Source organism: Lasiodiplodia theobromae, assembly GCF_012971845.1.
Source record: "Lasiodiplodia theobromae strain AM2As chromosome Unknown scaffold_53, whole genome shotgun sequence".
Lineage (NCBI taxonomy): Eukaryota > Fungi > Ascomycota > Dothideomycetes > Botryosphaeriales > Botryosphaeriaceae > Lasiodiplodia > Lasiodiplodia theobromae.
In genome coordinates, this window is record NW_023336534.1 from 102549 (window position 1) to 117308 (window position 14760).

Sequence of the window (14760 nt, forward strand, 5' to 3'; positions counted from 1 at the left end):
TCGTTAAACACCCTATGTGGGAAACGGAATTCACTTGTGGTCTGTAATTCTCTCGAATCTCGTGTAGTAGCCTTTTATTTGTATGACTCCTTGCTTTACAATTTCCGTAACGTTAGTATGGGTTCTGAGAGTTAGTATTCGAGACGTGATGCTGTGAGGTCAGATCAATGAGCTTGGATAAAGCTTAGCCTGAGCTTAACGGAAAAAAGTCCGCACAGGAAGAAGGGCCGTAAGCACTAAGATCCCTTACGGGAGAAGTGCGACAGCGGTGTATATGAACTAAATCACACAGAGAAACTTCATTGGTAGGACACAAGAGAGTTAAAAATAGACTTCAATGCACCCGCTGAGTCAGAACTCTGATAGGAGAGTGTAGACTGTGACCACAGGAGCCACGTCCAGGAAATTAGTCATGGACACGATGGTACCTCTCCTCAGAGATAATGGCAATATCACTCGCAATGAGGGGATGGGTCGTAACGGTCTTGACCAATGCCATCCAGTATTTGAATCAAGTGAAGTACCTACTTGAAAGATGGAAAACTTTTGAGACGTAGGTAAGGAAAGGCCTGAACCTTTGACTAATACGAGCGTCTTTACAGCTTATCCTTTAATATTCTGCTACTCCTATAGAACAAGATACTCTTTTGTAATCTAATGGCTCATGGTGGAAGGTTTCGACGAGGAATTCATCACTTGGCTGGAAATTACTGAACGATCTGGGTTTAAAGAGGGTCCTGGAGGAAATCGGAGACTTAACGGTCTGTCAAGGCTCGCGAGCGGACCTTGTCTTATGAAAATAAGCATCTTGGCCCCCAAGGCTTGCCTGCACAATCAACATTGCTCTTGGAATGGCCAAACCTCGTGAATCAACAACTCCAGGCTGTAAGGAAGATGCCATTCACAGCCACCTTAACTGTCAGCCGAGCACTCAAACCGCCCCGGCTTACAGCCAAGGCTTTTGGCTCCGGGAATGCAGTCAATCTTGACTCTGACATGATTAGCTCGGTATGATTGGTCTACCAATCGTATTCGTGTTTCTACCTCGGATAAACCGCTCGAAATATCTTTAGCGTGGAGTAGTCAAGCCTGCAACAACCCTAGAGGCTGAATGGTGACAATAATTGTCCTGCCCCGCAACTATCATCCCACAGGGCTTAATGAAAGCTCTACCTGGCCAACGATGCAAACACAATAAGTTTATGACTGAACTTTCCCTCTCAAATCATTGCGCCGCTACTTATACGGAACAATCGAGGGTCGTAGTGCTCATCCCGTGATGATATGCACTCGTAAAGCAGTAGCATCTTGATTGGTCGGATAGATCATGCGAGCCTCTTGGACGATCTTATACACTTTAGAACGCGCTGATTGCGGTGGATGAGGCATGCACTGAGTGGCGACAGTTTTTGTCTTGCCGACGGCCTTAGGACCCCCGTCGGCGTCTTCAACAACGCGCCGAAGAGCAAAACCGAAGCGCATAAGATCCCCCGAGAAAGACCGGCGTACCCGGTCAAAACGATATTCAAAGGCTAAATTGGAAAACGGCCGCTTTTTATGTATGCCGAGATGCTCAATTAATTGTCCGTTCACCCCAAGCCTTCCAACCATTGCCTTGTAAGCCCAAGAGACAACCAAACTTCACACATTGCAATGGCGCGCCTACGAACCTTTTGCATCGCCAAACCGCCTTTTGCTGCCACTGCAGCGAGGTACCATGTGTCTGCTTCTCCATACAGTTCACGTTCCCTCGCCCTACCAATTCCAAACGCAAACGCGTCAATCTCTCGCACTTGGGCGTCAACTCGGCATTCGCTACCGTCCCAACCTCGATGTCTCGTCCGTCAATCACTCGGTTTCGAACAATGCTCCAAATACCACGGCTGCCGTTTCTTTACAACTGGCACACGCGCTGCCGCCCCGATAATCTCAATCAAGGTCCCGCAGATGGCTGAGTCGATCAGCGAAGGCACGCTTGCTTCTCTTCTGAAGAAGATCGGCGATCGCGTGGAGGTGGATGACGAGATTGCGAGCATTGAAACGGACAAAATTGATGTGGCAGTGAACACGCCCGAGGCGGGTGTGATAGTGGAGATGTGCGTTGGGGAGGGGGATGTGGTGAGTGTCGATCAAGTGGTTTGTAGGATTGACACAGGTATGGATATAGAGCAGAAGGGCACTGGAGAAGCAGAGAGTGGTGGCTCCAGGGAGGATAAACGGGATTTGGCGCCGGCGCAGAAGGCTGCGCCAGTTGAGGAGGTCGAGAGGAAAAATCAGGCGTCACAGCAACCGGACAAAAGCACAGTCGGGGCCACACCGGCGGCACAACCGTCCACGGCTTCTTTGACGCCTCAGATGTCTGCGCCGCCGACGTCGAATCTGAAGGTTCCGGATGTGCCTACATTTGTTTCGTCGCCTTCCTCGCCCTCGCCTGCCTCGAACAGGCCCAATAGAACTGAAACCAGGGTAGGTGGCTGTTTCTGCTCTGTAGACTTTCTCAAACGGAGAACCAACCAGAAGGAGATTAAAGAAACAAAACGCCATTTAACCACGAAATAACAGAATGCTGACCAGATCGCAGGTCAAAATGACACGCATTCGCTCCACCATCGCCGCACGACTGAAGGAGTCGCAGAACCGCGCCGCGGCGCTAACAACCTTCAACGAGGTCGACATGTCTGCTCTGATCGCCCTTCGCCAGCGCCACCGCGCGTCTGTTCTTGATGCACATGGCGTCCGCTTGGGCTTTATGGGTGCGTTTGCAAAAGCAAGTGCATTGGCCCTGCGCGAGGTGCCGGCTGTGAATGCAGCAATTGAGGGTGATGGAGTCGGGAGCACCGTGGTTTGGAGGGACTATGTGGATATTAGTTTCGCGGTTAGCACGGAGAAAGGGCTCGTCACGCCGGTATGACTTGAAAACCTACTCTCAACACGATCCGCTGGCAAGTAGTAGCATTACTGATATTGTGAGGCAGGTATTGAGGAATTGCGAAAGTTTGAGCTTATTGGGAATGGAGAAGGGGATCGCAGCATTGGCGGAGAAGGTCGGGCGTCACTTGATATACTGTCTAGACTCAGAACAGGTGCTGACTTTGAAGTGCAGGCTCGCTTGGGGAAAATCACGATGCAGGATTTGCAAGGCGGAAACTTTACCATCAGCAACGGAGGCGTATTTGGGAGTTTGATGGGCACACCGATTATTAACTTGCCGCAGACAGCAGTGATGGGGTTGCATGGGATTAAAGAGAGGCCGGTAGCTGTGGAAGGGAAAGTAGAGATCAGGCCGGTAAGTACGATGGCTATTGATGTTCGTTTGGAAGCTGACGCTTTTCAGATGATGTATCTCGCCTTGACTTATGACCATAGTTTGGTGGATGGGAAGGAAGCAACCACATTTCTGGTCTTAGTCAAGAAGTACATCGAGGATCCCACGACGATGTTACTTGAATAAAGGGGTGGTGATGAAAGGTTGCGCAGCGTATAATGGCGTAGCGATCATCAGCTGCCTCCAAGACGCGGGATGGCATATAGCAATATCAGATTAAACAAGGCAGTTGCGTGATTTATTTTCTCTTAGTCTCATTGATTACGGCACCTATTCCTGTGCATATGGCAACTACAATGTCTGACCTTTGGTGTGCGGACGATCAAAGTAGCAAAGATAGCCACCAGCGTGTTGAAACATCAACATAGAGTGTATCGTGGTTATTGATTATTGAGTCATTTTTTCCAACTTCGGAACAGAATACCATTTGTTACATAGGGTAGTCTCGGAGGCAGCGGATTCGCACTTTCCGAGTGGGAAAACGCTCGCTCGAATGTAACAACAAGGCCACACTTATTGGCTAGCGAATGTGGAGATCGTGGAAAAATTAGTTCCAAGCATGTGCGTCAATTCAGGGAGAGTTTGTCTCACATTCGGCGTTCAGTTTGCAGCGCCGGCACTAAGTCCTTCGGCGCCGTTGGCCGAACGCCGAGCAGACCATCTCGCTGTAACCTGTTGGTACCCCGCAGCTACGGGGCATTCACTTGGCTTTCTCCACGTATTGCCAGTTTTCCAATATATATGAACTTGTGCGTAGTTGCTCAGAAGTATCAACCCCATCCATCGCTTGCTCTGGACATCGTGCAAGCTTTGATGCAAGCTACCCGAGTACTATTTTCTTTACTTCCATATTCTACTTCTTTGCACAATGTACCGCTTCGGCCGCGACCTTACGGGGCGTAAAGCTTCCATGAAACTGCCTTCTTTGCAGAACTTTAGTCAACTCACATCAAGAAGACGTTTGGCCGCAAATGTTCTCGTGCTACAGCAATGGAGACGCCAGGCAACCGTTGCCACCATCATACCACGCGTATTGAGCAAGGCTCGATTTATGTGCTAGTTACATCTCTAACATCTCTCTCAGACTTCTCCGGACAACTACGTAGCGCAGGCATACTCCGCTTGGAAAGCCTCACCAGAGTCAGTACACGAGTCATGGCGCGAATATTTCCAACATTTGGAGCACGGGATAGGCCTCATTCGTGGTGTCTCGGAAACCAACATACCGCCGGAGTACACGACAAGTGGCGCATCATTGCAATACCAGAGCCCCCGTTCCAGTGAAACAGACAACTTGGCCAAGCTTCTAAAGGTGCAGCGCCTCGTGCAAGCGTATCAGTCCCTTGGCCACCTCAAAGCCAAGACCAACCCGTTGGGGCTTGAAGGAACAGGTATCCCTTTTGCTGCACCTCCGGAGTTGGATCTCGGCTATTATGAACTCACTGAGGCGGATCTGGACGACAAGTTCATGTTGGATGAGACAATTCTCCCTCATTTTGCAACTGAAAATCGCGATCATATGACGTTGCGGGAGATCATCGCCGCCTGCGAGACGACATACTGCAGCTCATACGGCGTAGAATACTCACACATTCCCGAACAGGAGAAGCGTGAATGGATCCGCAGCCGCCTTGAAGTGCCCCAACCGATCCAGCCATGCGCAGAAGAGAAAAAGGACTTCCTCAAAGACATTGCAGCGGCAGCAGCCTTTGAGAAATTTATTGCGACCAAATACCCTGTCGAAAAGCGCTACGGTCTGGACGGCGGAGAAACTCTGGTGCCTGGCATGAGAGCGTTGGTGCATCGCTGTGTCGAATTGGGAGCCAAAGATTTTGTAATTGGTTCACAACATCGAGGCCGACTGAACGTGATGAGCAATGTCTTTGGGCTTCCGTATGAGTTGGCCCTTCAAAGATTTGGCGGTGACATGTCGCTCATCGCGGGCCAAACTGGGGACGTCAAGTATCACTTGGGGATCGATAACCGGCTGACGACCCCATCAGGAAAAGACTTCAATGTATCTTTTCTCCCGAATCCGTCACATCTGGAGGCTGAAGATCCGGTTGCCATTGGAAAGGCGAGGGCTGTGCAAGACAGCAATGCTGGGGATCAAGACAGCACTGTATGCATCAACATTCACGGCGACGCTGCAATTGCTGGCCAAGGGGTCGTCTATGAGACCCTTACTCTCTCTCAACTTCGGAAGTTCTCTGTCGGCGGTGTCATTCATGTCACCGTCAATAACCAAGTCGGCTTCACCACGGACCCCCAAGACTCAAGATCTACGCTTTACTGCACTGATGTTGCAAAGGCAATCAACGCCCCTATATTCCACGTCAACGGAGATGACCCCGAAGCAGTAGCATTCTTCTTCAAATTGGCAGCGGAGTGGCGTGCCAAGTTCAAATCTGACTGCTTTCTCGATCTCGTGTGTTACCGGAAGTACGGCCACAATGAGATGGACCAACCTGCCTTCACCCAACCATCTCTCTACAATAGAATCTCCCAGCAGCGTCCCATCCTTGATATCTACGGAGATAAACTTCTTTCTGAAGGCGTCATCTCTCGAAGGGAATGTGAGGATATCAAAACACATGCCTGGGACACTCTTTCCGCCGCCTTCGAGGCAAGCAAAAGCTACGAGCCACCAGAGAACGTCCTTTATCCCCATCTCTACTGGTTCTCAATTCCCTCGCCAACGGCTCTTTCAGCAAGCGTAGCGAACGGTCAATCCCGCACTGCCATCGAAAATGAGACCATTACTACAATCGCGTCCAAGATTGCCTCCTTGCCCGACGATTCCTTCGCTCTACATCCCAACCTCGACCGCATCTTAGCTGCGCGCAAGAAAACCCTCGACGAAGGCATCAACATCGACTGGTCTACAGCTGAAGCACTGGCGTTCGGCTCTCTCGTCCTCGAAGGGCACCCAGTCCGCATTTCCGGCCAGGACGTCGAGCGCGGCACCTTCTCCCAGCGGCACGCGGTCCTGCACAACCAACAGCAGCTCCCGATCCCGACTACAACAGGCGAATCCCCCAAGGAGATCCTTTCGACCTGGACACCGCTCGCTAATCTCGACCCTGCGCAAGCTCCCTTCGTGCCGGCCAACTCCCCGCTCAGTGAATTCGGTGTGCTGGGCTTCGAGTACGGCTACTCCCTCGGCAACCCGGCTGCACTGGTCATGTGGGAAGCGCAGTTCGGCGACTTTGCGAACAACGCGCAGGTACTGATTGACAACTTCATCGCGAGCGGGGAGGCCAAGTGGTTGCAGCGGAGCGGCGTTGTGCTGAGCCTGCCGCATGGGTTCGATGGGCAAGGACCGGAGCATTCGAGTGCGAGGCTGGAGAGGTTTTTGCAGTTGGGAGATGAGGAACCTGATAAGTTCTTGGAAGGTATGGAGGCGGAACAGAGAGCGAATTTGCAGATTGTGTGTCCGACGGAGCCCGCAAATCTGTTTCATGTGCTACGCAGGCAAGTGAAAAGGGCCTACAGGAAGCGTGAGTTACCCCTCCTGTCTTGGATCTCAAACTGAAGATGACTGACGGATTAAATGCCTTAGCTCTTGTTATATTCTTCTCCAAGTCTCTTCTGCGGCATCCATTGGCAAAATCCAAGGCCGAGGGTTTCACCGGGGACACCGCTTTTCGTCATGTCATACCAGATGCTGAACATGGGAATGACATCATTGAGCCCGACGCTATCAAGCGTGTAGTCCTCTGCTCTGGCCAGGTTTATGCTGCGCTGCATAAGTATCGGAGAGCAAGTGGCGTAAAAAACGTGGCTCTTACGCGAGTGGAGCAGGTTCATCCATTCCCTTGGAGTCAGGTGAAGGAGAATCTGGATCAATATCCTAATGCTCAAAGTGTGATATGGTGCCAGGAGGAGCCACGCAACGGCGGTGCATGGCAGCATGTCCAACCCAGGATCGATACTGTGCTTTCCGAGACTAAGCATCATGTCGACAAACGTGTGGAGTATGTCGGAAGAATTCCATATGCTGGTGTCGCTACAGGATCTAAGGCGGTGCATGTGGAAGAAGAGCAAGAGCTTCTGAAAGCTGCTTTGGATGTGTAATAGATGATAGTGTCCTTATATCTTGCTATCTTGACACATATAGCTCAAGGCCGGTGCAGGTATGTTGAATGCAAGTACATGAAGAATGATGATCTTGTCTCGAGTTCTCACCGCCTATCCCTTCTGGGTTTTACCTCTTGTCATGAAAACATGTCATACCTCATGGTTTCTGGCTCTGGGGCAGGGATCTTGGCGTTATCGCATCCTTCGCTTACAACTCGATCAATAACAGGTCTGCGAACTCCCCAAAACCCACTTTCAACCGTTGCTATGCGGAATCTCACGTGAGACGATTACTCGGTGACTCACAGGTTGTGTGATGGAAATAAGGCCCCGTTGGTGGAATAAATGGTTGAAGGATTCCATAATTTCCGTGAGAAGAGTTCTCCGTATATGAGCTGTCTTATAAGAGCGCCACTCCTACTGTGAATTTCTTCCACAATACTACAACAGAATATTCTATACAGAAAAGTGCCATCTCGTTGTAGATCAACATGGGGGATTTTGCAAGCGTTCTCGACAGTGCCACGACTTTGAAGGATGAAGGCAAAGACACACGCGTCCTGCACGGAGCTGCAATGCGCGCCATTACCGGCAAGGGTCAGCATTAGATCTACAGCTTGTTGCCTCACGAAACTGACACTTAGCTCAGGGACCACAATCTTCTCCAAAATGTCAGGCGTGACCTCACTGGATCCACGATCAGACCCTGTTTCTTTCGACAGTGTTTTCCTCGTTGCATCTTGCACAAAGCTTCTCACTTCCATTGCTGCCATGCAGTACGTCGAACGGGGCTTGATTAGTCTTGATGAGCCCCTAGATCAACATCTCCCAGAACTCTGCTCTCAACCTATCTTGTCCGAGGGACCAGAGGGCGAATTTTCCTACCGCGAGCGTAAAGTGGCTATAACGCTGCGCAAGCTTCTTACCCACTCAGCGGGCGTGGGGAGTGATACCGCATTTCCGGTACACGCTCGATGGCGCGAGAGTCGCGGAGAAGAACCACAATACTATACTGCAGATGTGGTCAGGAGCTACTCACTGCCACTGCTGTTTGAGCCAGGCGAAGGGTGGGCATATGGCGGAGGAACCGACTGGGTTGGCAAGTTGGTCGAACGACTGACGCTCAAGCAACAGCTGCAAAACAAACAAGAAGCCCCCTCAACGGATCAAGGCGTCCTTGAGGATTACTTCATCAAAAACATTTTTGAGCCGCTGGGAATGCATTCATCCGCATTCCTCCTTGCACGCCGTCCGGACCTACGGGCTCGTCTCGTCCAAACAGTCCAACGCAGCTCCAACCCCGACGAGAACTTTATTCCCGCTGATACTTGGCACGCAGATCCCCCTGTTGACTGCATGGGGGGACGTGGCCTGTATTCTACCGTTTTGGACTATACGGCTGTCCTGCAAGATCTTCTTCAGCCATCACCGCAACTGCTCAAGAAGGAGACAGTCGACATGATTTTTACTCCTCAGCTGCAGGAAGGGAGTGCAGCACATAAAGCTTTCAAAGAGGAGGTTGGCCCCGGGCCTATGAATGGGGGACTCATCAATGAGGGGTCCCAAATAAACATTGGACTTGCTGGACTGCTGGTGTGCAGTGACAATACCGAGATCGGAAAGGTCAAGAATACGATGACATGGGGGGGCAAGGGGAACCTTTTGTGGTTTATCAACAGAGAAGCAAATGATGGAGAGGGAATTGCGGGCATGTTTGCTACACAAATCCTGCCAGATGCGGAGGAGAAGACTCGGGAGATTGTCAAAGGTTTTGTGAAAGAGGTGTGGGGAAGTGTTTAAAAGGAAAAAAAGAGTAGCGCTAGTAAGCTTCCCCAACGCTATCACAAGCACCAGTGTGAACTGCTAACCATAGCTGGGCATATTTGAGTCATCTTCCAGTCCCGTACCATCGAATGCTAACGAGTGTCTACTAGCTTACAATGAATGTTTGGCTAAGTGATCGTAGAAGCATTAATGCTAGCCATTACACCATCGGCTCTTATTGATGTATAGTGAAATGACAGTTTATCATTATATTACCCAAGATCAGACATACAAGGCTGAAGGGTGGTGAGCAGCGGCCTCGTCACACATAAAATATTTGTCCTATCTCTCGTCGGGGGGACAGGAGTAGAATCTTAGCTACTTCGCTACTCGCGTGACCGTCCATATCGCCGCCCGTGTCGCTGCCTGTGTCGCCTATGTCACCGTTCGTGTTGCCGCCCGTGCCGCTATCTGCGTTGTTGATGCTCGGTCGCTTGTCTGATTGCCTGGTAACGTCGGTGTTGATGGGGCATGACACTGGCCTAAACCGGCTAGCTCCCGCTACATGAACTTGAGCCAATCAGATCGTCAATAACTCTTGTAGATTTCTCCTGATATGTTTGGATTTGTTGAAACCGTTCGCAAGCTCACGGTGAGAACTTCTCATAATATAAGGGAAATGTCATGGCATGATTTTCCAGGCATGTCATATTGTCGTGGAAACTCTACAGTAAGCATTCTCAGCAAGGACGCTAGTCTTCAAACGGTGAGGCTTCCACCCGTGTCTGACTCATGAGATGCCTCTACTTCTATTCTCTAGCACGACGTTCCCTTCATCGCCGAAACATGCCCCCCATTTCGTCATCCCGTCAGACTCGAAGTCGTCAACGTGCCCGCAAAGCATGCATGGCATGTCGCTTGCGCAAGCGGAAATGCGATGCTGGCTTCCCATGCGGCATGTGTGTAGCGTATGGCTACGATTGTCGATTTCCTACGGATGATAGCCCGGCCGCAGCATTCTCGCCGCGTCCAGCCACGGCAAAATCATCAACACAACAGGTGCGAAACGGTGAACAGTCTGGTCAAGAGGGATCCGAGAGTGCACAACGGCCCCTTGTTGACCGAGGAATTCTTGATCCATCCAGATCACGCTTCGTCGGGCAGAGTTCTGTCGTCGCTTTTCCGCGAAGTCTCGGCCAGAGCTTCGGATCTCAACAGCCTCTTGCACTACATTCCTTTGGCTGGAATCTCGGAACCCGGCCTGAGGAGATATCTGAAGATACTCAAGCACTCGTCACACTGATCTCAAGGGATGACCTGGATATCTATTCAAGCGCCTTTTTCACTATTCTTGGTCCCATATTTGATGTTGTCGACCAAAGATCCTTCTCTGCACGCTGTTTGGCGTTCTACGAGGGTGAAGCCGATTATGCCTTTGGTGCAATCATCGCCGGGGTCATTGCTCTTGGTTCCTTATTCAACATCAGACCATATCTTCAAGAGCTCGAGATCATTCGTTTTGCCAAGCGGGTTCTCGAAGACCCGATCTGTACGCGACGACCATCCATTGACCAGGTTGTTGGCTGGATCCTGCGGACTATATATCTACGTGCCACGACCAGACCCAATAATGCCTGGCTTGCTTCGAGTACGACAATGCATCTCGTAGAGGCAATCGGTTTGCACAATGATCCTGCGACAGTTCAGCACACATCAGAGGATACAGGAGAATTCGAACGTCGGCGTCGCATCTTTTGGTGTGCTTTGGCATTGAATAAAATTATTTCGTACGAGTACTCGAGGACGGCTATCTCAATTCCCAACATCACTTGCAAATCCATCACCCCAGTTGTGGGCAGTTTCATGCCGGACTGGATCCGGATCGTTCAGACTATACCAACTTCACAAACAAACCACGATTCGCCTGAATCTCTTATGGACTCTCTGCGCCAGGTTTCGGAAATTACACCTGGTCATCCAATGCTCCGCATGACGAAAGCTGACGTATCGTTCTGCTTTTTTCGACGGCTACGACAACATGGGCTCAACATCCCCACCAATATTGTAGAACTTCTGCTCAACGTAGGCACCCAAGCCCTCGAAGCTGCCACTGAATTGATTCAAGGAGCTCAACCGTGGTGGAACATCCTCGGGGCAGTCTTTCAGTACACTTGTGTCCTGTTGGCACTAGATACGCCGACCGCCCTTTCCCATGTTCCTGGCTCAATGTCTGTGTTAGAGACGATAGTGAGAGCATTGGACACGCATTTGGCTAGGGAAGCGTTGGCTACTGCCCGAGTGCTTGTGAGGGCTGCTATGGCGAAGAAGAGGAGAGAACTGGCTTTCCTTGAGCAGGCCATGAACGATAACAATGAACATACAGCAACGGATCCACGCAACGATATCTTTACGCCGCAGGAAATGAAGGACCTCGGGATCGACTGGGATGTCTTTCTTAATGACCCTTTTCCGTTCACCTTTACCGATGCCGACTTGACTGCTCAGAACGATTTGGAATTCCCGTAAATGCTTGCAGAATTTATAGGCTGCTATCTGCGTTGTTTCCTAGACTCGAAGAACTGGACAAAGGCAAAACAAACTGATACAGTGAGGCCGAGTGAGCTCAGGCCAATCCCAAGGTAGAAGGCGCCCCTGTAACCTGCTAGCAGATTCTGTCCACCATCGTTCACCTGACGTTCCACGGTTCCAGCAAATCCAAGGCCGATGGAAATGGAATAGTTGATGATGGTGTTCAAAAGAGAGGCAGCCAGTCCTTGCTCTTCTCTGGGTAACGTCCTGCTCATAATGATGGTACCCGCTGGAAAGGACATGTCCATTCCCCATGGAATTATGATGAAGCCGACAAAGGTTTGCGCCCAGTAAGTTTGGCCAACCGGTGCTGTCGCAATCAAAATGCTTCCGATTGTAAATGCAAGCATGGCAATCATCATCACCACACTGGGCGGGATGCGGCTGAGGACGGCACCGGTGGTAATAGCCGCACAAAGTCCGCTCAGGGCAACTGGAACAAACTGTGCGCTCGCAAGAAGGGGGCTGCTGCCTCTCAGAAGCTCCATGAACTGCCACGAGTAGAAGACCCAGATTCCGAAGCTTGCCCAGCCAGCACTGATGCACCCGAGGACGAACCAGACGTTCCGAGAGAGCTTTCTTACTGGGACAAGCGGAAACCTTGCTCGGGATTCAATGAAAGCGAAGACGGCCAAGACGAGGACTCCGAGTATGAGAATAATGTAGGTGTAAGGCGTTTGCCACCCAACGACCGGGCCCTGGTTCCAGGCGAAGTTGAACAGAATGAGTCCGGTCAACCCAATGACGGTTCCAGCCATATCGAGGCGCTCGAAGATACCGAATTTCTCCATCGTCCCCTCAGGCTCCGCACTCTCTTCCACCTCCTCCTTCGGAATCACCACCGTCCCCGCAACCGCCAACGCCGCACACACCACCGCCATGCACCAGAACCCCCACGGCCACCACGCCCTCTCGGCCAACAAGCTGCTGAACACGGCCCCGATCACGAACCCGCCCGGCGCCGTCGCGCCGAACAGCCCGAACACCATCTCCTGCCGCCTGCCGGGCTCGTACGCGCGGCTGAGGATGGCGATGGCGTTAGGCAGCACGAACGCCGGGCCGATCCCTTGCAGCGCGCGGCACACGTCAAACATGACCTGGCTGCGCGCCAGCGCCGCGAAGCCGCACACCAGCGACCACGCGCCGAACCACGCGTAGCCGCAGACGAAGACGCGCTTGTGCGCCGCGAAGACGTCGCCGATGCGGCCGGCGATGAGGATGAAGATGCCGACGGTCAGCGAGTAGGCGGCTGTGAACCAGGATTGCTGACCGGCGCTCGGATTGCCGAAGGTGCGAGAGATGATGTGGAGGGCGGCGATAGATTGGGAGAGGCCGGCTTGGGTGAGGAGCTGCGAGGTGCAGAGGAGGGAGACGAAGAGGATTTCGCGTGGGAGAGAGGTCGGCTTTTTGAAGGTGGAGCGTGTGGTTGTGCTGCGTTCGAGGGGGGAGAGGGCTTCGATGTCTGGGGTTCCTGACGTTGTCTCGTGTGCTGCGGTGATGGCTTCTGCGGCCATTTTGAAGTGTGGCAAGTGGAGAGGAAGGAAGACGGTAGGATTCAGGTTAAGAGACGGAAATTTTGGTGGCCGATGTAAAAGACTTCAGTGTAGAGTGATGCGTGAACATCAGGCGAGATTGCATCAGCATAGCCGTTCGAAGGTCTGATTGTGCTTACCTATATATATCTATCTCAAAGAGGCTAACAATATGGTGCGTGTAGGTTGATGCAAGAGCTCCGCAATACCCGCATTATCCGCATCCGCTCCGCATATTCCGCAATTCCCGCATCACCCGCACATACCTTAGCAGTACCACCGTAGAGAGCTTTACTCCAATCAGACTATATAAGGATCTACGAACACTACCACCTCATTAAAATATTCCTTCTTCGACACAATTTCAAAGTCCACATCGTTCGTTGACCCGTCTCTTAATATACCAAAAACCGCACTTTCAACAACATGTCCTTGATCCCACACACCATGAAGGCCCTCGTGCTCACCCGCAAGGACGAGACCTCCACCCCAACACTCACCCTCGTCCGCGACCACCCCGTCCCCGTTCCCCCTGCCGGCTACCTGCTCATCCGCATCCTCGCCTCGGCCATCCATCCATCCGACATCCTCAACGCCCAAGGCAACTTCCCCTACACCTCCTACCCCCGCATCCCCGGCCGCGACTTCGCCGGCACCGTCGTCGCCATCGGTCCCACCGATCCAGAGGATTCTTCTACTCCCCCCTCCTCCGACCACGCCGACGAGAACCACGACGACGCCAACTCCCTCCTCGGCGCAACCGTCTTCGGCACCTCGGGCAACACGCACGCCTTCACCGCCGACGGCTTCCACGCCGAATACGCCGTCGTTCCTGTCGCGGGTGTATCGCAAGTGCCAGCGGGTATTGACGCGGCAGCGGCGGCGACGCTAGGCGTGCCGTGGACGACGGCGGGGCTGGCGCTGGAGCGGGCGCGCGTGCGGGAAGGGGAGACGGTGCTGGTGCTGGGTGCGAACGGGGCGGTGGGGAGGGCGGCGGTGAGCCTAGCGAGGGCGAAGGGGTGCGAGGTGCTGAGGGGCGTGAGGGGTGGTGGGGATGTGGATACGACGACGGGCGATGCGTTGCTGGAGAGGGTGGGGGAGATTACCGGGGGAAGAGGTGTGGATGTGGTTGTTGATGCGGTGGGGAGCGAGGCGCTGACGAGCGCGGCGGTGAAGAAGTTGGGGAAGGATGGGAGGTTAGTGTTTGTGGCGGGAAAGGGGGAGTTGAGGGTCGATATGAGGGAGTTTTATAGGATGGGGAAGAGTGTTGTGGGGTGCAATTCGCTGAATGAGACGGTTGAGAGTATGGGCGACAGGCTGAGGAGTATGGTTGCGAGCGGATCCTTTGATTTGCTCAATGGAGAAAGCTCGGAGAGCGGTTGGGAGAAAACGAGTTTGGAGGGTGCAGTCGAGGCGTATAGCAAGGCTACAGCGGACAAGAAAAGGAAATTTGTGATCATGATGTAATCC

The 14760-nt window shown here is 52.3% G+C and overlaps 4 protein-coding genes across 4 annotated transcripts; 3 read left to right on the plus strand and 1 right to left on the minus strand.

Annotated features, from left to right (window-relative positions):
• Positions 1–1947: 1947 nt before the first annotated feature.
• LTHEOB_11798 (Dihydrolipoyllysine-residue succinyltransferase component of 2-oxoglutarate dehydrogenase complex) lies at positions 1948–3451 on the plus strand (the record flags this gene model as incomplete). Its single annotated transcript, XM_035508593.1, has 4 exons — positions 1948–2466; positions 2582–2905; positions 3104–3286; positions 3335–3451. 4 exons carry the CDS (start codon positions 1948–1950, stop codon positions 3449–3451), a joined length of 1143 nt encoding a protein of 380 aa, XP_035365631.1.
• Positions 3452–4193: 742 nt separating this feature from the next.
• On the plus strand, positions 4194–9205 carry LTHEOB_11799 (Alpha-ketoglutarate dehydrogenase; the record flags this gene model as incomplete). The annotated part of the gene is made up of 6 exons (XM_035508594.1): positions 4194–4355; positions 4410–6720; positions 6888–7398; positions 7452–7461; positions 7891–8002; positions 8055–9205. The coding sequence occupies 6 exons, from the start codon at positions 4194–4196 to the stop codon at positions 9203–9205; spliced, it is 4257 nt and encodes a 1418-aa protein (XP_035365632.1).
• Positions 9206–11718: 2513 nt separating this feature from the next.
• On the minus strand, positions 11719–13272 carry LTHEOB_11800 (uncharacterized protein; the record flags this gene model as incomplete). The annotated part of the gene is made up of 1 exon (XM_035508597.1): positions 11719–13272. The coding sequence occupies one exon, from the start codon at positions 13270–13272 to the stop codon at positions 11719–11721; it is 1554 nt and encodes a 517-aa protein (XP_035365633.1).
• Positions 13273–13716: 444 nt separating this feature from the next.
• On the plus strand, positions 13717–14757 carry LTHEOB_11801 (uncharacterized protein; the record flags this gene model as incomplete). Its single annotated transcript, XM_035508598.1, has 1 exon — positions 13717–14757. One exon carries the CDS (start codon positions 13717–13719, stop codon positions 14755–14757), a length of 1041 nt encoding a protein of 346 aa, XP_035365634.1.
• Positions 14758–14760: the final 3 nt, after the last annotated feature.